The 16,649-nt window shown below is 38.3% G+C and overlaps 1 protein-coding gene across 6 annotated transcripts in view; it reads right to left on the bottom strand.

Moving 5' to 3' along the window:
* HEATR5B (HEAT repeat containing 5B) overlaps positions 1-16,649 on the bottom strand; it is a 59,248-nt gene that overhangs the window by 14,816 nt on the left and 27,783 nt on the right. For 5 of the 6 annotated variants that reach the window (XM_056357741.1, XM_056357742.1, XM_056357744.1 and 2 more), the window contains 10 exons: positions 15,261-15,405; positions 14,181-14,420; positions 12,206-12,457; positions 9,942-10,123; positions 8,800-8,868; positions 6,890-7,069; positions 5,328-5,565; positions 4,429-4,689; positions 3,329-3,456; positions 2,998-3,142 (listed from right to left, as the gene is read on the bottom strand). In XM_056357741.1, coding sequence (XP_056213716.1) covers positions 2,998-3,142; positions 3,329-3,456; positions 4,429-4,689; positions 5,328-5,565; positions 6,890-7,069; positions 8,800-8,868; positions 9,942-10,123; positions 12,206-12,457; positions 14,181-14,420; positions 15,261-15,405 — 1,840 coding nt within the window. The remainder of the gene's footprint in view (positions 1-2,997; positions 3,143-3,328; positions 3,457-4,428; positions 4,690-5,327; positions 5,566-6,889; positions 7,070-8,799; positions 8,869-9,941; positions 10,124-12,205; positions 12,458-14,180; positions 14,421-15,260; positions 15,406-16,649) is intronic. The other variant, XM_056357745.1, reaches the window with a different exon arrangement.

Here is a 16,649-nt window from a genome sequence, read left to right as displayed (position 1 = left end):
AGGGTGAAGGGTGAAGAAAAGTCGACACTGCTCCAGAAGCATCTTCACAAGCTCAAGTTGAAAGGACAATCATCTCTCTTTATCTACTGGCCATGCTTTTCTAATGCAGCCCAGTTATTCCATCCCAGATCCAAGATACTGCATTTGTCTTTGCTGAACTTCAGCAGGTTCTCGGTCCTGCAGCTCAAGATTCCCCTGAAAGGCAGCACTGCCCTCCAGTGTATCCACCACTTGTACAATTTGTTATCATCCATAAATTTGCTGTCCTATCATCCAGGTCATTATTGATGATGTTTAACAGTAGCAGACCCAATACTGAACTCTGAACGAATCCCAGGTGCAACCAGCTGCCAGTTAAGACTCAAATCACTGAACTCAATTCAAGCACTGCAGCCCAGCCAGTCATTCTCCATCTCTCCAATATGACAATGGTATTATGGGGTACTGAGTCAAAAGCCTTGCAAAAGTCAAGGTAAACAATATCCACCACTCCCCCTTCACCCAAAGCCAGTTATTTCATCACAGAGGGTAATTAGGCATTATTTTTCCTTGGTAAGTCTGTGCTCACTGTTTCAAATCACGTTCTTCTACTTCAGGTACTCCGAAGTGGTTTCCAAGAGAAGTTACTCCAAATCTTTCAACATACGCTGTAGGCTTACTGGCATGATATCCCAAACCCCACCCCACATCTTTGCTTACTGAAAGTTAAGACCTAGCATCTATTTTTTGCCATTCACTGGAAAGCTTTCTTGAGCACCAAAGCTTTTCAAAGATGACTACAGCAGCCTTAGTGTCATCAGTCAGCTCCCACAGATATACCCCATCTGGTCCCAGGGCACGTCCAGCTTTTACCTAAGCAGTCCCTAACCTGATGCTCATCTACTTTAAGTGGATTCTCTCCCCTGAAGTTGCTCACTAGACTCAGAGACACAGGAGGACTAAGCAAAGGAAAACGCAGTGCCTCAGCTTTTCCCCCCTCAACGTGTTTTGTCATTACATCACCCGATCCATTCAGCAGCTTGTTCAAACTTCCTTGGGTTTTTTGCTGCTTTTATAGATACATAAAAACCCTTCTTGTCACACTTGACATTCACCACCAGTCTCAGCTCCAGCCAAATTGTGATCTTCCTAATTCCACTTCTCCAAACCTGTGCAAACGTCTTCAGTAGTCTTCCTGGGCAGTTTGCCCCCCCTTCCACAATCCATACTCTTCCTTGTTATATTTGAGATTGATCAGGAGTTCCCCTTCAGCTAAGTCAGCCTCCTGCCATGCTTATTTAGCATCCTGCACTTTTGGATGAACTGGTTTTTGTCACCGAAGATGAACCATGTCTTTTTCCTTTGCCTGCCTAGGAAGCTTACCCCAAGATGTCCTTTGTAAGCTCCCTGCACAAGCCCAAGTCTGTCAAGTCAGGACAAAGCTTTTGCTCTGCTGCCTGCTTTCTTCACTTCCTTATGATCGTGAACTTCACAATCTCACAGCTGCTACAGCCACAGCTACCATCACCCTTCACAACCACTTCTTCTGTATTAGCAAGGAGCAGACCCACTGAGCACCTCCCTTATTTGGGCTGTCCAGCATGCAGGCTGAAAAAAATCCTGTGCCTAATATACTTCTGAAAGCTTCAGTTTGTTAGCATCCTGTAGTGTTGCCCTTCCAGCACATGTCTGGGTGGTAAGAGTCTCTTGGGAGATTCCCACAGCTTGTGATTGGAAGGCTTCTTCCAAGTTGGTTTAATATGGCCTTCACCCACCTCCTCTTCTTGATTAGGCAGTCTGCGGCAAACAAGAAAAGAGTTCCTAACTGGTATCACCCTTTACTTCCTCTTAGTGCTATCAGTTTTGAGCTATCAAAGACGGACGGCTGGCCCTACCTACCCTGACAGCTTGTTCCTCTTCTCTTGCCAGATCTCTACAGTGTTCTCCAACCGGACTTCTGGAGATAAAGCCTTTTGTTGTGGAAGTCACAACCTTGCAGCTTCTACCTTTATGCAAGTCTCGTCCTCCAGGGCTGTATTTTCAGCATAGCCTATGGCCGTCCCTCCTTCCACGACACATGGGGTTTGGGCTCCTGAACCTGCAGGATCTCTATGAAGAGCGTGTCATTCTTCCATTTGCCTTTCCTGACACTACACAGTGTGCTCAACTTCACATCTCACAGGTAAGGCAAATGTCACCTTCAGCTCTGGCTGCACAGAGAAGCACCTGGAAAACAGTCACATCAGGATTTTCGTCTGAATTTCAAGCCAGCTCATTAGACCTCTGATGTGCCAGAGGTGATTGTTGCTCGGTCAGCAGATTGTGTCTTGCTGTATGTCACTGCCATCATTATGCTGACTCTACCAGTCTTGTATAGTCTTGAGCAGCACTTCTGGGCGGCATGAGCATGCTTTTCCATGCCAACTGCCTTGCTCCTGTTTGCACACCCTGTTCCAAGAGCTCCTGGTTGCTGACAATGTCCTGAATGTCAGTGAAGTAAGAACCCAGATGCAAGTCAGCTCCACTTCCTGGCAAAATCTCCTGGACAGGTAACTTTTCACACTGGTTCCAGTAGCAGTTCAATCACCCCATGAATGTTAGTTGTGCCAGGGATGTGTACCACAAGACCCTACACCAGGGGCTGAACCACTAAACTTCACAAAAAAGGTCAATGAAATGCTAAGGAGGCAGTCAATAGAGAAACATCAATGAAACTGAGCAAGGTATTAGTGAGACCTGAAGTAGTGTGCTGGGTATTACTTTCATATTCACAAAAAATGAGTGAAAAGCATGACATGAAGAGAATTAACCTCTAGAATGATCAGAGGAAGAAAACCTACTTTTTACAAGAGTTAGGAATCAGCAGGTAGGATTATGAATACATCAAAAGTGTCTGTGGAATACACAGCATTTTCCTCCTCAGTGTAACCATACTCTAATATATTTGAGTTCCTTTCCCAATATGAAAACCTGTTGCTTATTTACTCTGCAAAGCAAGCCGTGTTTTCAAAATCTTACTTAGGGTGTTCCTTTTTTCCTGCAAATAATCTTGAGCTGCTCTTACTATCTGCTGGACAACTCCTGTAACCAGTAGCTGGACAGAAGGAGGATCCCAGGTCAGGAGGAGTCGGTGAAGCACACTCAAGAGTTCAACACCAAGGAGCTTGAGCAAAACAAAATACATATTAGAAAAATTAATTAGGACTTAACAATTCCTAATTGTTATGTCACTTGCATATGATGAACAAATATTTTTCTCACACAAAAATAATTACAGGTTTTGTAATCATCGCAGATGAAAGACCAAGACCTAGAAAAAGCTGATTGTTACAACATGCTCATACAGTACCTGATCCTCTGCAATATGGATCCTGGCACAAGGGGAATCCAATAAAGTATGAAGTGCTTGTAAACAAGATGTAACATGCTCAACAGGCTCCTCAGGTCTTGGGGAACACAGAAACTGTATACTAACACCTGAAAAGAACAATAATTAAAAAGAATGTTCACGTCATCCTAAAATCAAGTTTGCTTTTTTAAAATTTCTCTAAGTATAGGCAGGTTCTTAACAACTTTAGAAAGACACAAGTTCCTCTCAATTATTCTTCCCTCAAAGGAAAAGAGTTTATGTATTAGAAATAGAATTGTTTTTGCTTTCTCTTCTGTATCATGTCTTCCCCAAAACTGGGGGAAAAAAATAATAAACAGTGACAGCAACCAACTTCAGAGTACTAAATGGAAATTCATACTTGGTTCTAAAGATCTGTAAGTCAGACTTATGAATCCTTCAATTGTAAACTGAGTTTTATTTTATTGAACTCTTTTAAAAATGTAAAGATAACTGAGATAAAGTCAAGCCTCAAAAATTATGCAATATTCATATTATACATATGGCAATCTAAATCTGGTTTTAAATATCTGTAATCTCAGAAAACTGTTGGCATTCCTCAGAATAAGTGATCACATCCTCCTCTTAAAACTGTTAAATAGCAACAAAAGGAAACAGTGAGTGCTATTCACTGATGTAAAAGTTACTCCACATGTCTTGTCAAAATATCGGTCTCTACTGAAATGTGTTTTTCTGAGGGTGTGTATTTTAATTAACCTTACAGCTTTTGTGTCTTTGAAGCATAACATTTTGTATCCTCTGAACTATATTACAGTGTAGAACAGTTCCTACTCTGTTTATTCAATTACATGAATAAACTAGATAAACAACTTGTCTATAAAAATCACAGTAACGACACCGACAAATACTCTGTCAAAGCTATAAAGAACACTAGAAGCAGAGAGATAGAGAGGAGGAGACAGAGATATGTTGAAACATTACTGTCCAGACACATGATGCATTTTAAACTTCCTAGATTTCAAGCAAAGTATCTTTTCTTATTCCCATACCATTTCGTACCATAACGTGCTGCTACTGAACTCTAAACTTGTAACTCTTACCCAAAATTAAGTGCATTCGATCTTTGTTTATCTCCAGTAAAGATTTAGTGGTAGGTGGAGTTCCAGGTGTCTGGTTTAACGTAATGGACATGGCACGTTTCTGTGCATTGGGTATGGCTGCAGCAGTCTCTTCTGTTGACTCTGAAGCATTAAATCCTGTGCTGTTTAGCCAAAGTGCGACTGCATGTAGTATGGGAGCCCAGGAGTTTCGGTAATGCAGTCTAGCTGTATCTATTGTTTCTGGAGTGTAAAATGCTCCCCCTGTTAAGATTAACAAAGCAAAGTTCTGAAATTCTCTGCAAATTATAGATAAAAAGCATGTACTCTTAATTTATTATTTTATTTACTTCAGGTGTGTTTGATCATGTACGTATTCAGATGTAATGCAGTGCAGTCCAATTCTCCTTGTGAAGGAACATTACTACTTCTCACAAGAAAGTGCAACGGCCACAATGGAACAGTAAGCAGAATGCAAGAAAAGCAGGCAAAATCAACAGGTTTTGCAGCATTTTTCATATACAACACTTATTCTTAACTCAGTAAAATATTGTAAGACAGCACCCACTCTAATCTCAAGGGCTATGTTTTTCTTATAGTAAACCTTTTCTTGTATTTGATATCAAAGTATTAGAGGTATAAAAGTATTCTTAATTCTACAAAGACATAGCTTTAATGATCTCTGACCCAGATAAAGAATATCTTCATTGCAGATTGGAAGGGGAATCATTGAAGACTGAAGACGCAAACTTCAAACATACATTCCTATTACACATAGACAGAAATCTATCACTTGCATAAAAAACGTGCCTGCCAAGTAACTTATGGAATAATTCTGAAGTCTCAGCTAAGGGTTTCTTTCTGTTTTTCACACCACCACAAGAAGAAATTCCAGTGCTTACCATCTGGTGGAAGCTGGGTAGCAAATTCAGCTGGTAAAGTTAAAAGAGCATAATCTTTCAGTGCAGCTAGCCAGAGACGGCTAAGTGCAGGCAGCTCAGGCTGTACAAGTGTTATCAAACTGTCTGGTGGCAATTCGTCTACGGTACCAAAATCATCCTCATCCTCCTCTGTGCTCTTTGAAACACGCTTTGGTTTGGTCTCTGCTTCTTTCTTGATTTTCATGGCAACCACATACACCTAGAAGAAAAACAGATATGAAAGTACATGCTGCAAGATCCTAAAAAGAAAAAAAAAAAGCAGCCTTGCCCAAAGTAACAGAACTCCATACAAGGAAGCCTTACCAGAAAATTACTGGGAAAAAGAGATTTGCAATACTTAAATTTTACTTAAATATTTTTTCTTTTACTTCTACTAGTATATAACACTTAAGAGGCATAAATGGCACTTTCCTAAAACAATCTGGCTACACACTCTTTTTCTTAAGAAGTGTTAATTACTGCTGATCTACACAGCCATACTGATATAGTTAGATCAATGCATCCTTATTGCAAAGATTTCTTTGACCTACATTAGATAATTGCCACTTTCTGGGAGCAGATTAGGCAACATGAAGGCATGAAAATGGCTTTAAACGTGTTACATGAATACAAGAACATTATATGTTTGCCTTTGATAGACGCTATGAGAGGATAAAAGGATTTTCAAAAACTTAGATAAATATGGGAATAAGCAGAAATATCAGAAAAATACAGTAAAAATACGCATTTTTAGAAAAGAAATAGGGCAGAACTAAGTGTCATCACACAACAGATGCTCAATATGCTCAATACCAAAGCTGAAAATTACAGTATGGGGTGATTACCATTACACTGCTGAAATGTTAATACTTTCCTTTGTAATTTCAAAAGTAACTTTCACGGAAATTTAATGAAAAAACCCCACAACACAAACCTTTAAGCACTACACTAAGAGAAACAAAAATACCATTTGTGTAGTTATATGTAGAGCTCTATAACGTACAAGTAACATTCCAGGAATCCAGACAACATAAGTAATACTAATTCTGTCTTTTGTAAATACTTGGAGATTTCTGATATTCCAGGTATTTCCTACCAATAGCTACATTAAACCCATCATTTATTACAAACAATTTGACAAACTCATAGTTATTTAACTGCAATATTTTCCCAGAATATATTTTAAGGTTGTTTGGGTTTTTTTGTTTTTGTTTGTTTGGTTTGGTTTTTTTTTTTTTAATTTTAAAAGCAGTAAGATGGGATGGAAAATCAAAATCTGATAGGGTGTGAGTGTATTTAATAGAGAGAAGTGCAGTAAAATCCAGCAAAACAAAGAACAACCAAGCCTCACTGTAAATATGGATCAACAGAATGGCAGAAAGGGACAGAGAAAGATACAGAGATGAAAACATCCCAGGAGTGGTATTGCAATAGGTAAGGAGGAGGGCAGGTGCAAGGCTCACTGCACAGCCAGTGAGGTCTGAGGCTGCTCTTACGCTGCAAAATCTTTTCAGACTTCTAAAGCTTTAATGGTCAGTATTTACCTCAGCCCACGCTTTCAGAACTGCAAGTTTTTCCATAGTAGTCGCACTCTCTCGGTAAAGCTGGCTAGAAGATCCCTTTCCTGCTTGCACTTTATCCAGGGAAGAGACAAGAAGGTTGTGAACTCGACGGAGATCATTCAGGTCACTTACAACCCCACTTCCTATCCAAGCGCTACATACCTAGACAACAAAGTTTAGAATAATTCTAAACTAGCAAGAAAACCAACAACCTTAAAAAAGAAAAATAATAAATAATAATAAAAACCCCCAACACCGAAAACAACCACCACAAAACCACTTAGCAGCTCTCTTCCTGCTTAATATAAAAACATTCTGAGGTTTTCTTTTTTTTTCCTCCCCATCCATGGTAGCAGAATTGCTCAGCTGAGCTGTTACAAAGGCTGCGTTTGCAAAGCATATTACAATGAAACTTAATAGATACATGGAAAATATTTTAAATAGTTTTTTAATCCTCCATAAAGAGGTAATAACAATGTTTTAATTCTGTTCCCAAGTGTCTGGTCAAATCATTCAAGTCATTGCATTCACTGTGAAGAATCACAGCAATCAATACAAGTACATCTTTAAAACCTCACATCTCTCAAATTACATACTAAGGCTCCATACTAATGAGAAGCTTTCAAGATCTAGAAATGTGTGAAATAAAAATCTTTAAACAACTGGGCTCTGACCTGGAACCATCAGGTCTAGATCTAGAACAATCAACAAGAGACATGGTGGACAGACAGTTGGATGTCTCCCCACTTTTCATTTTAATTAAATGGACTGAAAGAGGTACTTAAAATACAAACATCATACAGATCAGCTGCTCCTATCTAATGCTATACATTGGCATTCATCCTCTGAAACATTTTCACGCCCAGGCATAATGCAGGCAAAAAAATAATTCTGGTGCAGCTGCTTTTCTACAATAGAAAAAGGGACAACCTCTTTCAGAAGAGCTGCTTTGATTCTGGTGGTGATTCCACAAAGATGAGGAACAGAAGCAAAAAAACCCACAGAACTCAAAGCAGTTCAGGTTTTACAAAGGTTTTTTTTCATGACATTTTTGTCCTATCTCCAATTTATTCGTTTTGCTTTTAGAGAACCAGTTCCATGAAAGCCTTTGGGGAAGGGCCTTTTATGATCTAGAATGATGGACATACTTAAAATAAACACAAAAAGTATCCCAAAGGTGCACCAGACCAGGCTGCTGAAAATCTGTCACAAATCCTTAATTCATTTACAGTAGGGCTAAGACCAGCTTCACTCTCGCTGCTGGGCAAGTCAACAGATGTTTCAGTAATGACACAAAACTGTAGCAACACCAAACTCATGCAGTGCAGCTCATCTCCATCCATGTAACTTCTAGAGAGTTAAATTCCCAAACCTCAGCTCCAACCATTTGACCCTGTAAGTGCACACATCCACTTTGAAACTGGTTGAACAGGAAGATGTTGACAAGTTATAAGGAGTGTGCATGTTTTCACACAAATTGCTTCATCTAGCTTTAAATGCACAGAAACATTCTGTAAGGTGAGATGAACATATTCTTTCCTATGTATAGGTACCAAATTATGCCCTATTTGATCTATCCTTACAATTTTTGCTGGAAATGGAGAGTATAACACAACACAAAATCACGGTTCTGCTGGACCAAGATTTACTAAACAAAACTCACATACACCAAGTTATAATTTTAAAACTGATGTTTGTTCCCTAAAAGGACTTCTGCACTTCTGAGGAACAAAATATATTACTAGGCGATTCCAAAGCTGTTGCAAAAACATCACAGCTTAGTAGGTTTACAAAATTTGGCAGCCCTTTGCTGCTACTTCTCTTCTGCATCCTTCTTTGAAAGTGAAGGAAAAACAATTTGGCTTATACTATCTGAACATTTTCCTCTGTACCTGGCAGGCCTTTGCAATTATATCAGATGGTGTATCTTGGGAAAAAGCTGGCCTCAGAGCAGCTCCAACCTGTTGATAGAAAGAAAAATTCCAGAACAACAGTAACACAGCATTCTTCATCTTGCCCTGTTTAAGGCTAAAGCACATATACAGAACAAGCAAGACAAGATTGCCAATTTTGGCATTATAGTTACACCCCAAGCTTATCCTTGAGGTCTAGCAGCCATTTGCAATAGCATTCCTTAAACAAAAAAATTGTAAACCAGTGTTTTCCTGCCTGCCCACTGCCTTTTTAAGCCTCAACTACCTTTGTCAAATATGTGGTATTATATCTTCCTTCTGTTAATGAGTAACTTTTTAATCGTTAAAGTATTATGGGTGCAATTTATGCTAAGGCTCAAGAAGCCAATGACTTTTTGATGTGCAAAGGATGTGAAATGAAATGCTTATAGTTGGATTTGCCTCAAGTTCCCAAAATGACAAAAAAGCCTTTTAGGCAGCTGTTATAAGGCAGCATTTTTCTGAAACAAAAGGAACCAAGTCAAAGAGAGAGAAGCAATGGTTACAGCACTACAGAAGGAAAAAGAAAAAGGCAGGAAGTGAAAAGGATGAAAGCTGCCTTTAAAAAGCACTTGCAAAGATTTAGAAAACACAGTGAAGACAAAAGACATGAAAAAGTTAAGCTATCCAACAACATAAATCAGTAATACCCCAAAATAAATCTTCCAGCTTCCAGCTTCCCATTCCTATACTTTTGTAGTCTTCATTTAAACTGAATTCCCAAGAAAATTAATTCCCAAGAAAACAGATTTATTAGGTTCAATCTGGAACTCGATCAGCATTATTTCCCAATTCCTAACTCTACAAATGAAATGCTACTCTTGCCAAAAGTGAAATGTAACTTGTAATATTTGGCTTTCAAGAATCAATAGCCACTGAGTTTTCACTTTTGTCAGCTACTAAATTGCAATACATAGGAGAGATACAAAATAAATTTAAGAGGTAAATAAAGTGTCTCTTCAGTACATTTTCACACACAAAACTCTCTTCATAGGTCTTTTGAAGTTACAAAATGCTCTCAAAGCTAATACTGTCATATTGGCATAAATATACAATTTCTGAACTTATAAAGGAGGTCTCACATTAGCCTGATACTGCTCCAGTATCACATGGCCTGGAAACTCTGGCTCAGGAACCGATGCAAATTTCTTGATAATATCTTCAAGAGCTTGAAGACCCGCCATTCGTAACTGGTTGCTGTGATCAGTTGCAGCCATGAATGCCATTCGAATAAGGTCAGAGAGATGGAGTACTAAGAAGTCATCTTAGAACAAACCAGAAAGGACTATTTAGTAACTTAACAGATAGCTAACATCACAGCTATTTGTATCAGTTTCCCCTTTGACACGTACAAATTCTACCTATTCTTTTTTAAAGGTCCACATTTAGGGTATGGAAGAAGGCAGAAAAGCATGTAACCTATTTTTCTGTCTTCCCCCAACGCACTTTAAAGTGATACAAGGGCTTTTATTCCTAAGCGAACCTTAAAAATCAAGCACAAGTTTGAAACAAAATGCAATACATGATACAGAAAAATTGCATTTAATAGAGTATGTAAACGTGGCTGAGTAGCTTAGAAGAGATCAGAACACTTAGTAAAGCTAATTTCAGTGAACACCAAAAACCTACAGGAAACCTTCACGGCAGTGCCTGCTCAAGTCCTATGCTTATAGTGACCTCTGCTGATAAAGCAAAACCTCGTGAAGTTTAAAAACCTAAAGACCGAGTATGCCTCTAGTTCTCCTCCCAAAAGCCACATCCGAGGCCGTAAGCAAGCAGCACACAAGACACAGAAAATACATAACTCGGTAACATTTCTGAAAAGATTATTCTTCTCTATTTATTCATTTAATTCCTTTCCTTACTTTCAATTTGAATTTACCAGATGTTGTACAACTAATACAAAAATAAATTATTCGAAAACACAACATCCAGTGTGACTAACAAAAGCCACAAATTACAAACCCCCAAAATACAAAAGCTCTACATATTTTCAAGTCTCAAGGTAAAAAATGAAAAGTTTTAGCTAGAAAATAAACTTTTCGACGCATGTCGGTAATGGATGACTGGAAACGACTTAAAAACTACAAAGACATAAAGTCTGCACTTACTTTTTCAGACCATCACAGATGTTAGTAAAATTTAGATATTTTGGAAGTTGAAGTTGGGGGAGTAGAAGTTTGCTGAGTTTTCCTTTTTACAATCATACCAAAACACATCAAGTTTGCTTTCAATAAATTCAGAGAAATAAATTCTCAGGACTATAACATGCAGTCCTCTGCTGGATCCTATAAGTGGCAGTTATTTCATCATTTCCTCTATAATACAACGCCATCTCAAAATAAACTTTCCCCAAACTCTTCTTAGTCTCCCAATAGTGACCTCAGCCTCAAATCAAGTCAGAAACAAGATTCTCAAAAACCAATGCACGGTGCTAGAACCAAACTGCATCAAAGCAACACAAGCAAAGTCTTGATGAGTCTCCATATCACGACAGACACCCTTAACAACATAGACACTAAAATCCATTACTACCATGCACTCTAGGATGCTCGTGATATTCAGCCTACATACAGAAAGTCTTCATGAGTGCTACACGGGTGAAAGCAAACAATCATTATGTACTAACAACCAATACACACAGACAACTCAAGGACAGAAACCCCCCACTAAATGCTAGAAACTTGTTTCTTCACAAAACGACTATGTCATCTCTGAACTCTCAATTTTGATCCTGTAACTCATAAAAGTATCTTCAATGCGTAAACTTTAAAACTAACATTCATCACTCTCATGGATACCAAAAGAATGAACTTCATAAAGCAGCTGGGTCCACGTTTTATTATAACTCTCTCCCACATCCCTCTCTCCTCAACCAATGCCACAGCAATAATTACCTGGCCTTATCTCTTTTATTCTTTCCTAGCATCCCTTTGGTCTAGAGATGCTAAAATAATCTCTGAAGTCCATTTCATCATTATGTTATAACTCAGAAACTGTTCCCAGCCCACCCTTCACCAGCAGTTTACTGCTTCTATTTCAGACTGGAGAAAAGGTTTACAAATCTAAGGGGTGTTTTTCCTCAACAGATCAGTCTGTTGGAAGTTATATTCTCCAGCAAACCTCATTCTTTGTGTTCACGCTACAGTAACTAGAGCAGTTACACAACTACAGTTTTATTGACTTTTGTTGGCTTTTTCTTTCCTCTGGTTTTAACCATTTGAATGAAAGGTAACTGCTCATATTTTTCCTTGGTTGTGTAATGTTAAGCTGTAAAAGAGGTGTCAAAAATTTAATTAAATTAAAAATTAAAAACAAAACTAAAACATGCACATTCTGTAATTACTTTTGGGGTTTTTAAGCCTGGCTGAACGAGCCAGTGCCAGATCGAAGTGTGCCTTGTTCGCATTCTCACACAGCATGATAACTCGACACAGACAGTCTGCTGCAAACACACGAGTTGCCCAACGGGGTGCTACAGAAGGCTTGGATTTGTCCTCTTCACCCAAGGTGGTAAACATGGTATCATCATCCATCTCATCCTTCTTCTCCAATTCCTCATCCTTCCCTCCTCCCAAGGGAGCAGCAGTGCTCATGTCTACAACAGAGAACAATTAAAAAATGTTGAAAGGCACAGGAATATCAGTAAAAGAAATGTTTTTCACCTCTAATCTGGGCTATATTACCCTTTATTTGGTTTAAATGATAAAAAATAAATTCCTCTGACGTTAATTCTCCACAGATACCAACTATAGCTGAATCCCATATCTAAACTTCTCAACCTTGAAAATTAACCTATTAAACTGCCAATGAACAGGTTATGGAAAATACCAGGCTCATAATCGAAGAATCAGCTTAGCTTTGACTATTCAGCTCTCATTTCAAGTAAAAGCTAGAGTGCATGTTAAACTGAAACAAAACTACAAAGCTCCATGCCATGGAACAGATATGCAGCCAAGTAGGCAATTTATGGCACCCACAAATGTGCTTAACATTCAAAAAATTCTTTTCCCTAAATGCGGCTGTGAGACTTCATTTCAGAAAATAAAATTACTTCAGGGATCACATTAAAAAACCCAAAATCCAAACAGAGACAAAAAACAACTCACTAAACATGGATATACACTTCTACTATTCAGAACTAGAACATAAAATGTCAGTAACAAGTTCTAAATCAGCAAAATGCCAAGATACTGACAAAAATTACTCTGGCAATAATTAGAGGAAAGAGAATGAGAAGAAATTATTATAAGCCTAACCCACCCCAACTAAGGCATGCTTTTTAGAAAGTCTAAATTTAAACAGCTGAAGAGCCAACACATTCAATAAAGAAAGAGGCTATGGCAAATCAAACAGTGATGATGCCAATTCACAAGAGTGTTTTGAGAAGGCAACCAGGTCCTTATGTAGCTGATTTGTAAATTTCTGCTTAAAAGGCAAACCAGGTTTTGTTCATATGCCAGTTAGTTGAATCAAAAGGAGTTCAAAATGAAGCTGCTGCCTTAAAAGTACAGCTGACAGAAATTTATTTAAATATGGTTCTCTCAGAGATTATTTCACCTACTAATAAACAGATAAGAGATTGGACAATCATGTTACAATCTTTAAAACCTATCCCACATGAAATAAGAAAAGCGCATGCCGACTTCCAACTTGGTAAATGAAGTCTTTCTCACTGGGCAGATATATGGTAACTACACTCCATAAAAGGAGTCATTGGTAGCATTACGCATCAGTAAATGTAAAGCTGGCAGCTATAAAGAGCTTTAGGATGAACTCACAGTATGCCAATAAACAAGTATAAATGCAAGGGAAATGAGCAGAATCTGCATCACACCATCCTACAAGCTGAAAAACAGAAGTAAGGTCTCAGAGGACAAGATCTGTACAAGCCACCCTGCAAAGCTGAACAACAAGCAAAAGTTTCATCACATCAGTAACTCAAAAATCTCATAAAAGAAGGCTCAGAGTATGTACAACACTCTTCTTTCTGTACCATCCTGATGTTTAAAGGGTGAAAAGACTATATGTCTGCTTTCACCAAGATATTGAAAAGTCAGAGTAATAATCACACTGCTGCTCTGCTGGAAATCCTACTTGAAGGCAGCTAACTTTTTAATCTTAAAAGTGATATTCTAAATCTTCATATAACACTGATGATTTCTTCTTTCTAAGGAAGTTTTAGAGTACTATAATCAAAGTTTGATATACAATAGAAGTTATGTCTTAATTAGAATTAGACAAGCTCCAAACAAATATTGGCAGAAGACGTTAATACTAAGGACGTACTGTTGCTTATGTGAACACCACAGAACTCTTACCGCTGGAAGCTGCAAGGACATCCTTACAAAGCATTAGCCAGTGAGAAAGGTTTTCTACTGCCAGCGATGAAAGCATATGTCCCAGAGTATCGTGTATGTCTGAGCACAACTTCCGATCAGTCTCCCGATCCAACATTCCAAAAAGAACACCTTCGAGGCCTGTCTCTGTTATATTAACCCCCTGATGTCGGGAATGAGCATCTCGTCGAGCACCAGCTCCTGGTGCAAAAGGATTAGTATCTGCAAAATCATAATGAGAAATCTCTTCTGAAATCAGGAGCTCAGTTTTAAAATTAGGAATAACAGACTAGAATTGAACATTGCATATTTGCGTGTGTATAGTTCAGGCCGTGATACACCAAATCGTTACCAATTTCTTCTGAATTAACACTAGAACGATTTTAATGCAGCAATTAATTTATTTCCTGCAAGGCAAATAACACCCCCTAGTACTACTACTCCCTCCCCTCCAATCTCTCTCTCTTCAAGGTATATACACCCCATGAGTTTATAAAAACCCTTAATAGTATTGGACTCTAAAGAATCTTTCCAGAGACAGTCTTAACTGATGTGATTGAGTATCAGTAAGCTCATAATTTTATATTTGTGTGAAGACTGTGCTGACCACCACTGTTGAGCCTCCTGTTTTCAGAACAAAACGGTATGTGTACGAATTGAACCAACCAGCAAAGTCCACAGGCTTTGCAGACATGCTACCAACAGAATACACAACCAGGTATCTCAATCAAACAGCATACAATTAAGTTAATTTTCAAAAGAGCAAGACCTAAAACACCAGAAAAACTGTAAAATGTTTCCACTGAGTTCCCTATTTGATTGCCACTCTTAATGAGACAAAAAAGTTTAAGTCTGAACTTTACAAAAAGTTAAATTCTAAGTGAAATTCAAGACGTAAGCAGTGGTGTGGCCAGAAGTTATTGGAGCTGGAAGGGACAGTTTTAGGGGGTTTTTTCTGTTGTTGGGGGGCAGGGATTGTTGGGGTCTGAAGGCAAACCACACATACACAGCCATATGTGCACTCAACTGTTACAAAAAGGCCACATGAAAGAAATAACTTACTGATGCCACTGTTCTCTTTGTCTCCAGCATTTCTCGCTAAGCTCATGGCATATTCACATACTTCTGCTGCTTCCCTCTGAGCAAGTTGTCGTAAACATGCAACTGCAGCCCGGCGAAGCAGCAAGTGGGAGCTGCACAAATGAACCTAAAAATCAGTACCATGACAGGTGAGTGAGCTGCTGCACCCCCGTATCAATAAATCAGCGCTGCTAAGGATTAACAGCATTCTACTTTTCAATTATATGCCCATGTGTGTGAGATGCTGTGTACCAAGCTCTTTACAAGATCTTGAAAGTTCACAAGTAAGCACTTTTTTATAATGTATAAATATAAAATAAAGCTGACATATACAGAGCTGACAGTTGTTATCTGGTTAAAGAGATAAGAGCTTAAATATTGGAACTACTGTGCCAGTGTGATTTAGAGTAATTATACTTCCCAATCTGTTACACTCTTCAGTACTACTCAACCTTATACTCTGCCATAGCTGTAAATCTCATTCTTTCAAACAAAAAGCCATCATCAGTTGCAACACACATCACAGCTATCATAAAAACTTTTATTTCCAACTTGGAACAGAATTTATAGAGTAAGTTTTTATAACTGCCTCTCAATAAGACAGCTTCAGATTTCTTTGCTAACCAACACTGGCTTTGAATTCCTTTTGAAACACCTCAAGTACAAGCAAATATTTTTCTTATAGAAGAATTGTGCATGGTCCCTATTTTCCTGAGAGGAAGTAACTGCACAGAGAACTCTATGTTTTTCCATATTGGAAGAGATGAAGAGTGCTCTTTAAGAAGCTCCGATTCTTTATTTACCCTGGGGAATTTGTTTTTAATAAACCAAATACACATTTGCTTTCTCGGTATTAGGTTATTATGTGGATGGAAATTGCTTTTCTAAATGAAAGGTTTGTATAGTTTATAAAGCATTTTAACAGTAGATCTTTATTCCACGTATAAATATACAAGATTTTAGTCCTGAAAAAACAAGCGGACTTTAAAAGAACCTCTAAATATCACACTGAGGTTGTTCTAATGGAACTAAAACACAGAACATTTGCAGGATTTAATTAATGGAAAGAGTATTCCCTGTTCTAAGTACAAAACCAACAACTAGTGGTTATGAAGCCAATGTAGGAAGAAGAAATGAAACTACATTGTGCAAACTGTGTGGTTTAATTTTGATACCTGGCATTAATTCCACTCCAAAGTGAGTTAGAAAGCAATAGAGTTTGCTAATGGGGCAGGTAAGGCAGACCTTGCCTACATACCTATGCATTTGCAGCATAAAGAAACACAGAAGACAATTCAGAGGAAACCTTGTTAAACTAAGTATGACTTGGAAGTAAGGAATATGAGAAAAGGCAAGGAAAATAGTTTTTGT

The sequence above is a fragment of the Falco biarmicus genome, chromosome 12, assembly GCF_023638135.1.
Source record: "Falco biarmicus isolate bFalBia1 chromosome 12, bFalBia1.pri, whole genome shotgun sequence".
NCBI lineage: Eukaryota > Metazoa > Chordata > Aves > Falconiformes > Falconidae > Falco > Falco biarmicus.
Note: the sequence above shows the minus strand (reverse complement) of the source record. Positions and strands in the feature narration are given on the sequence as shown.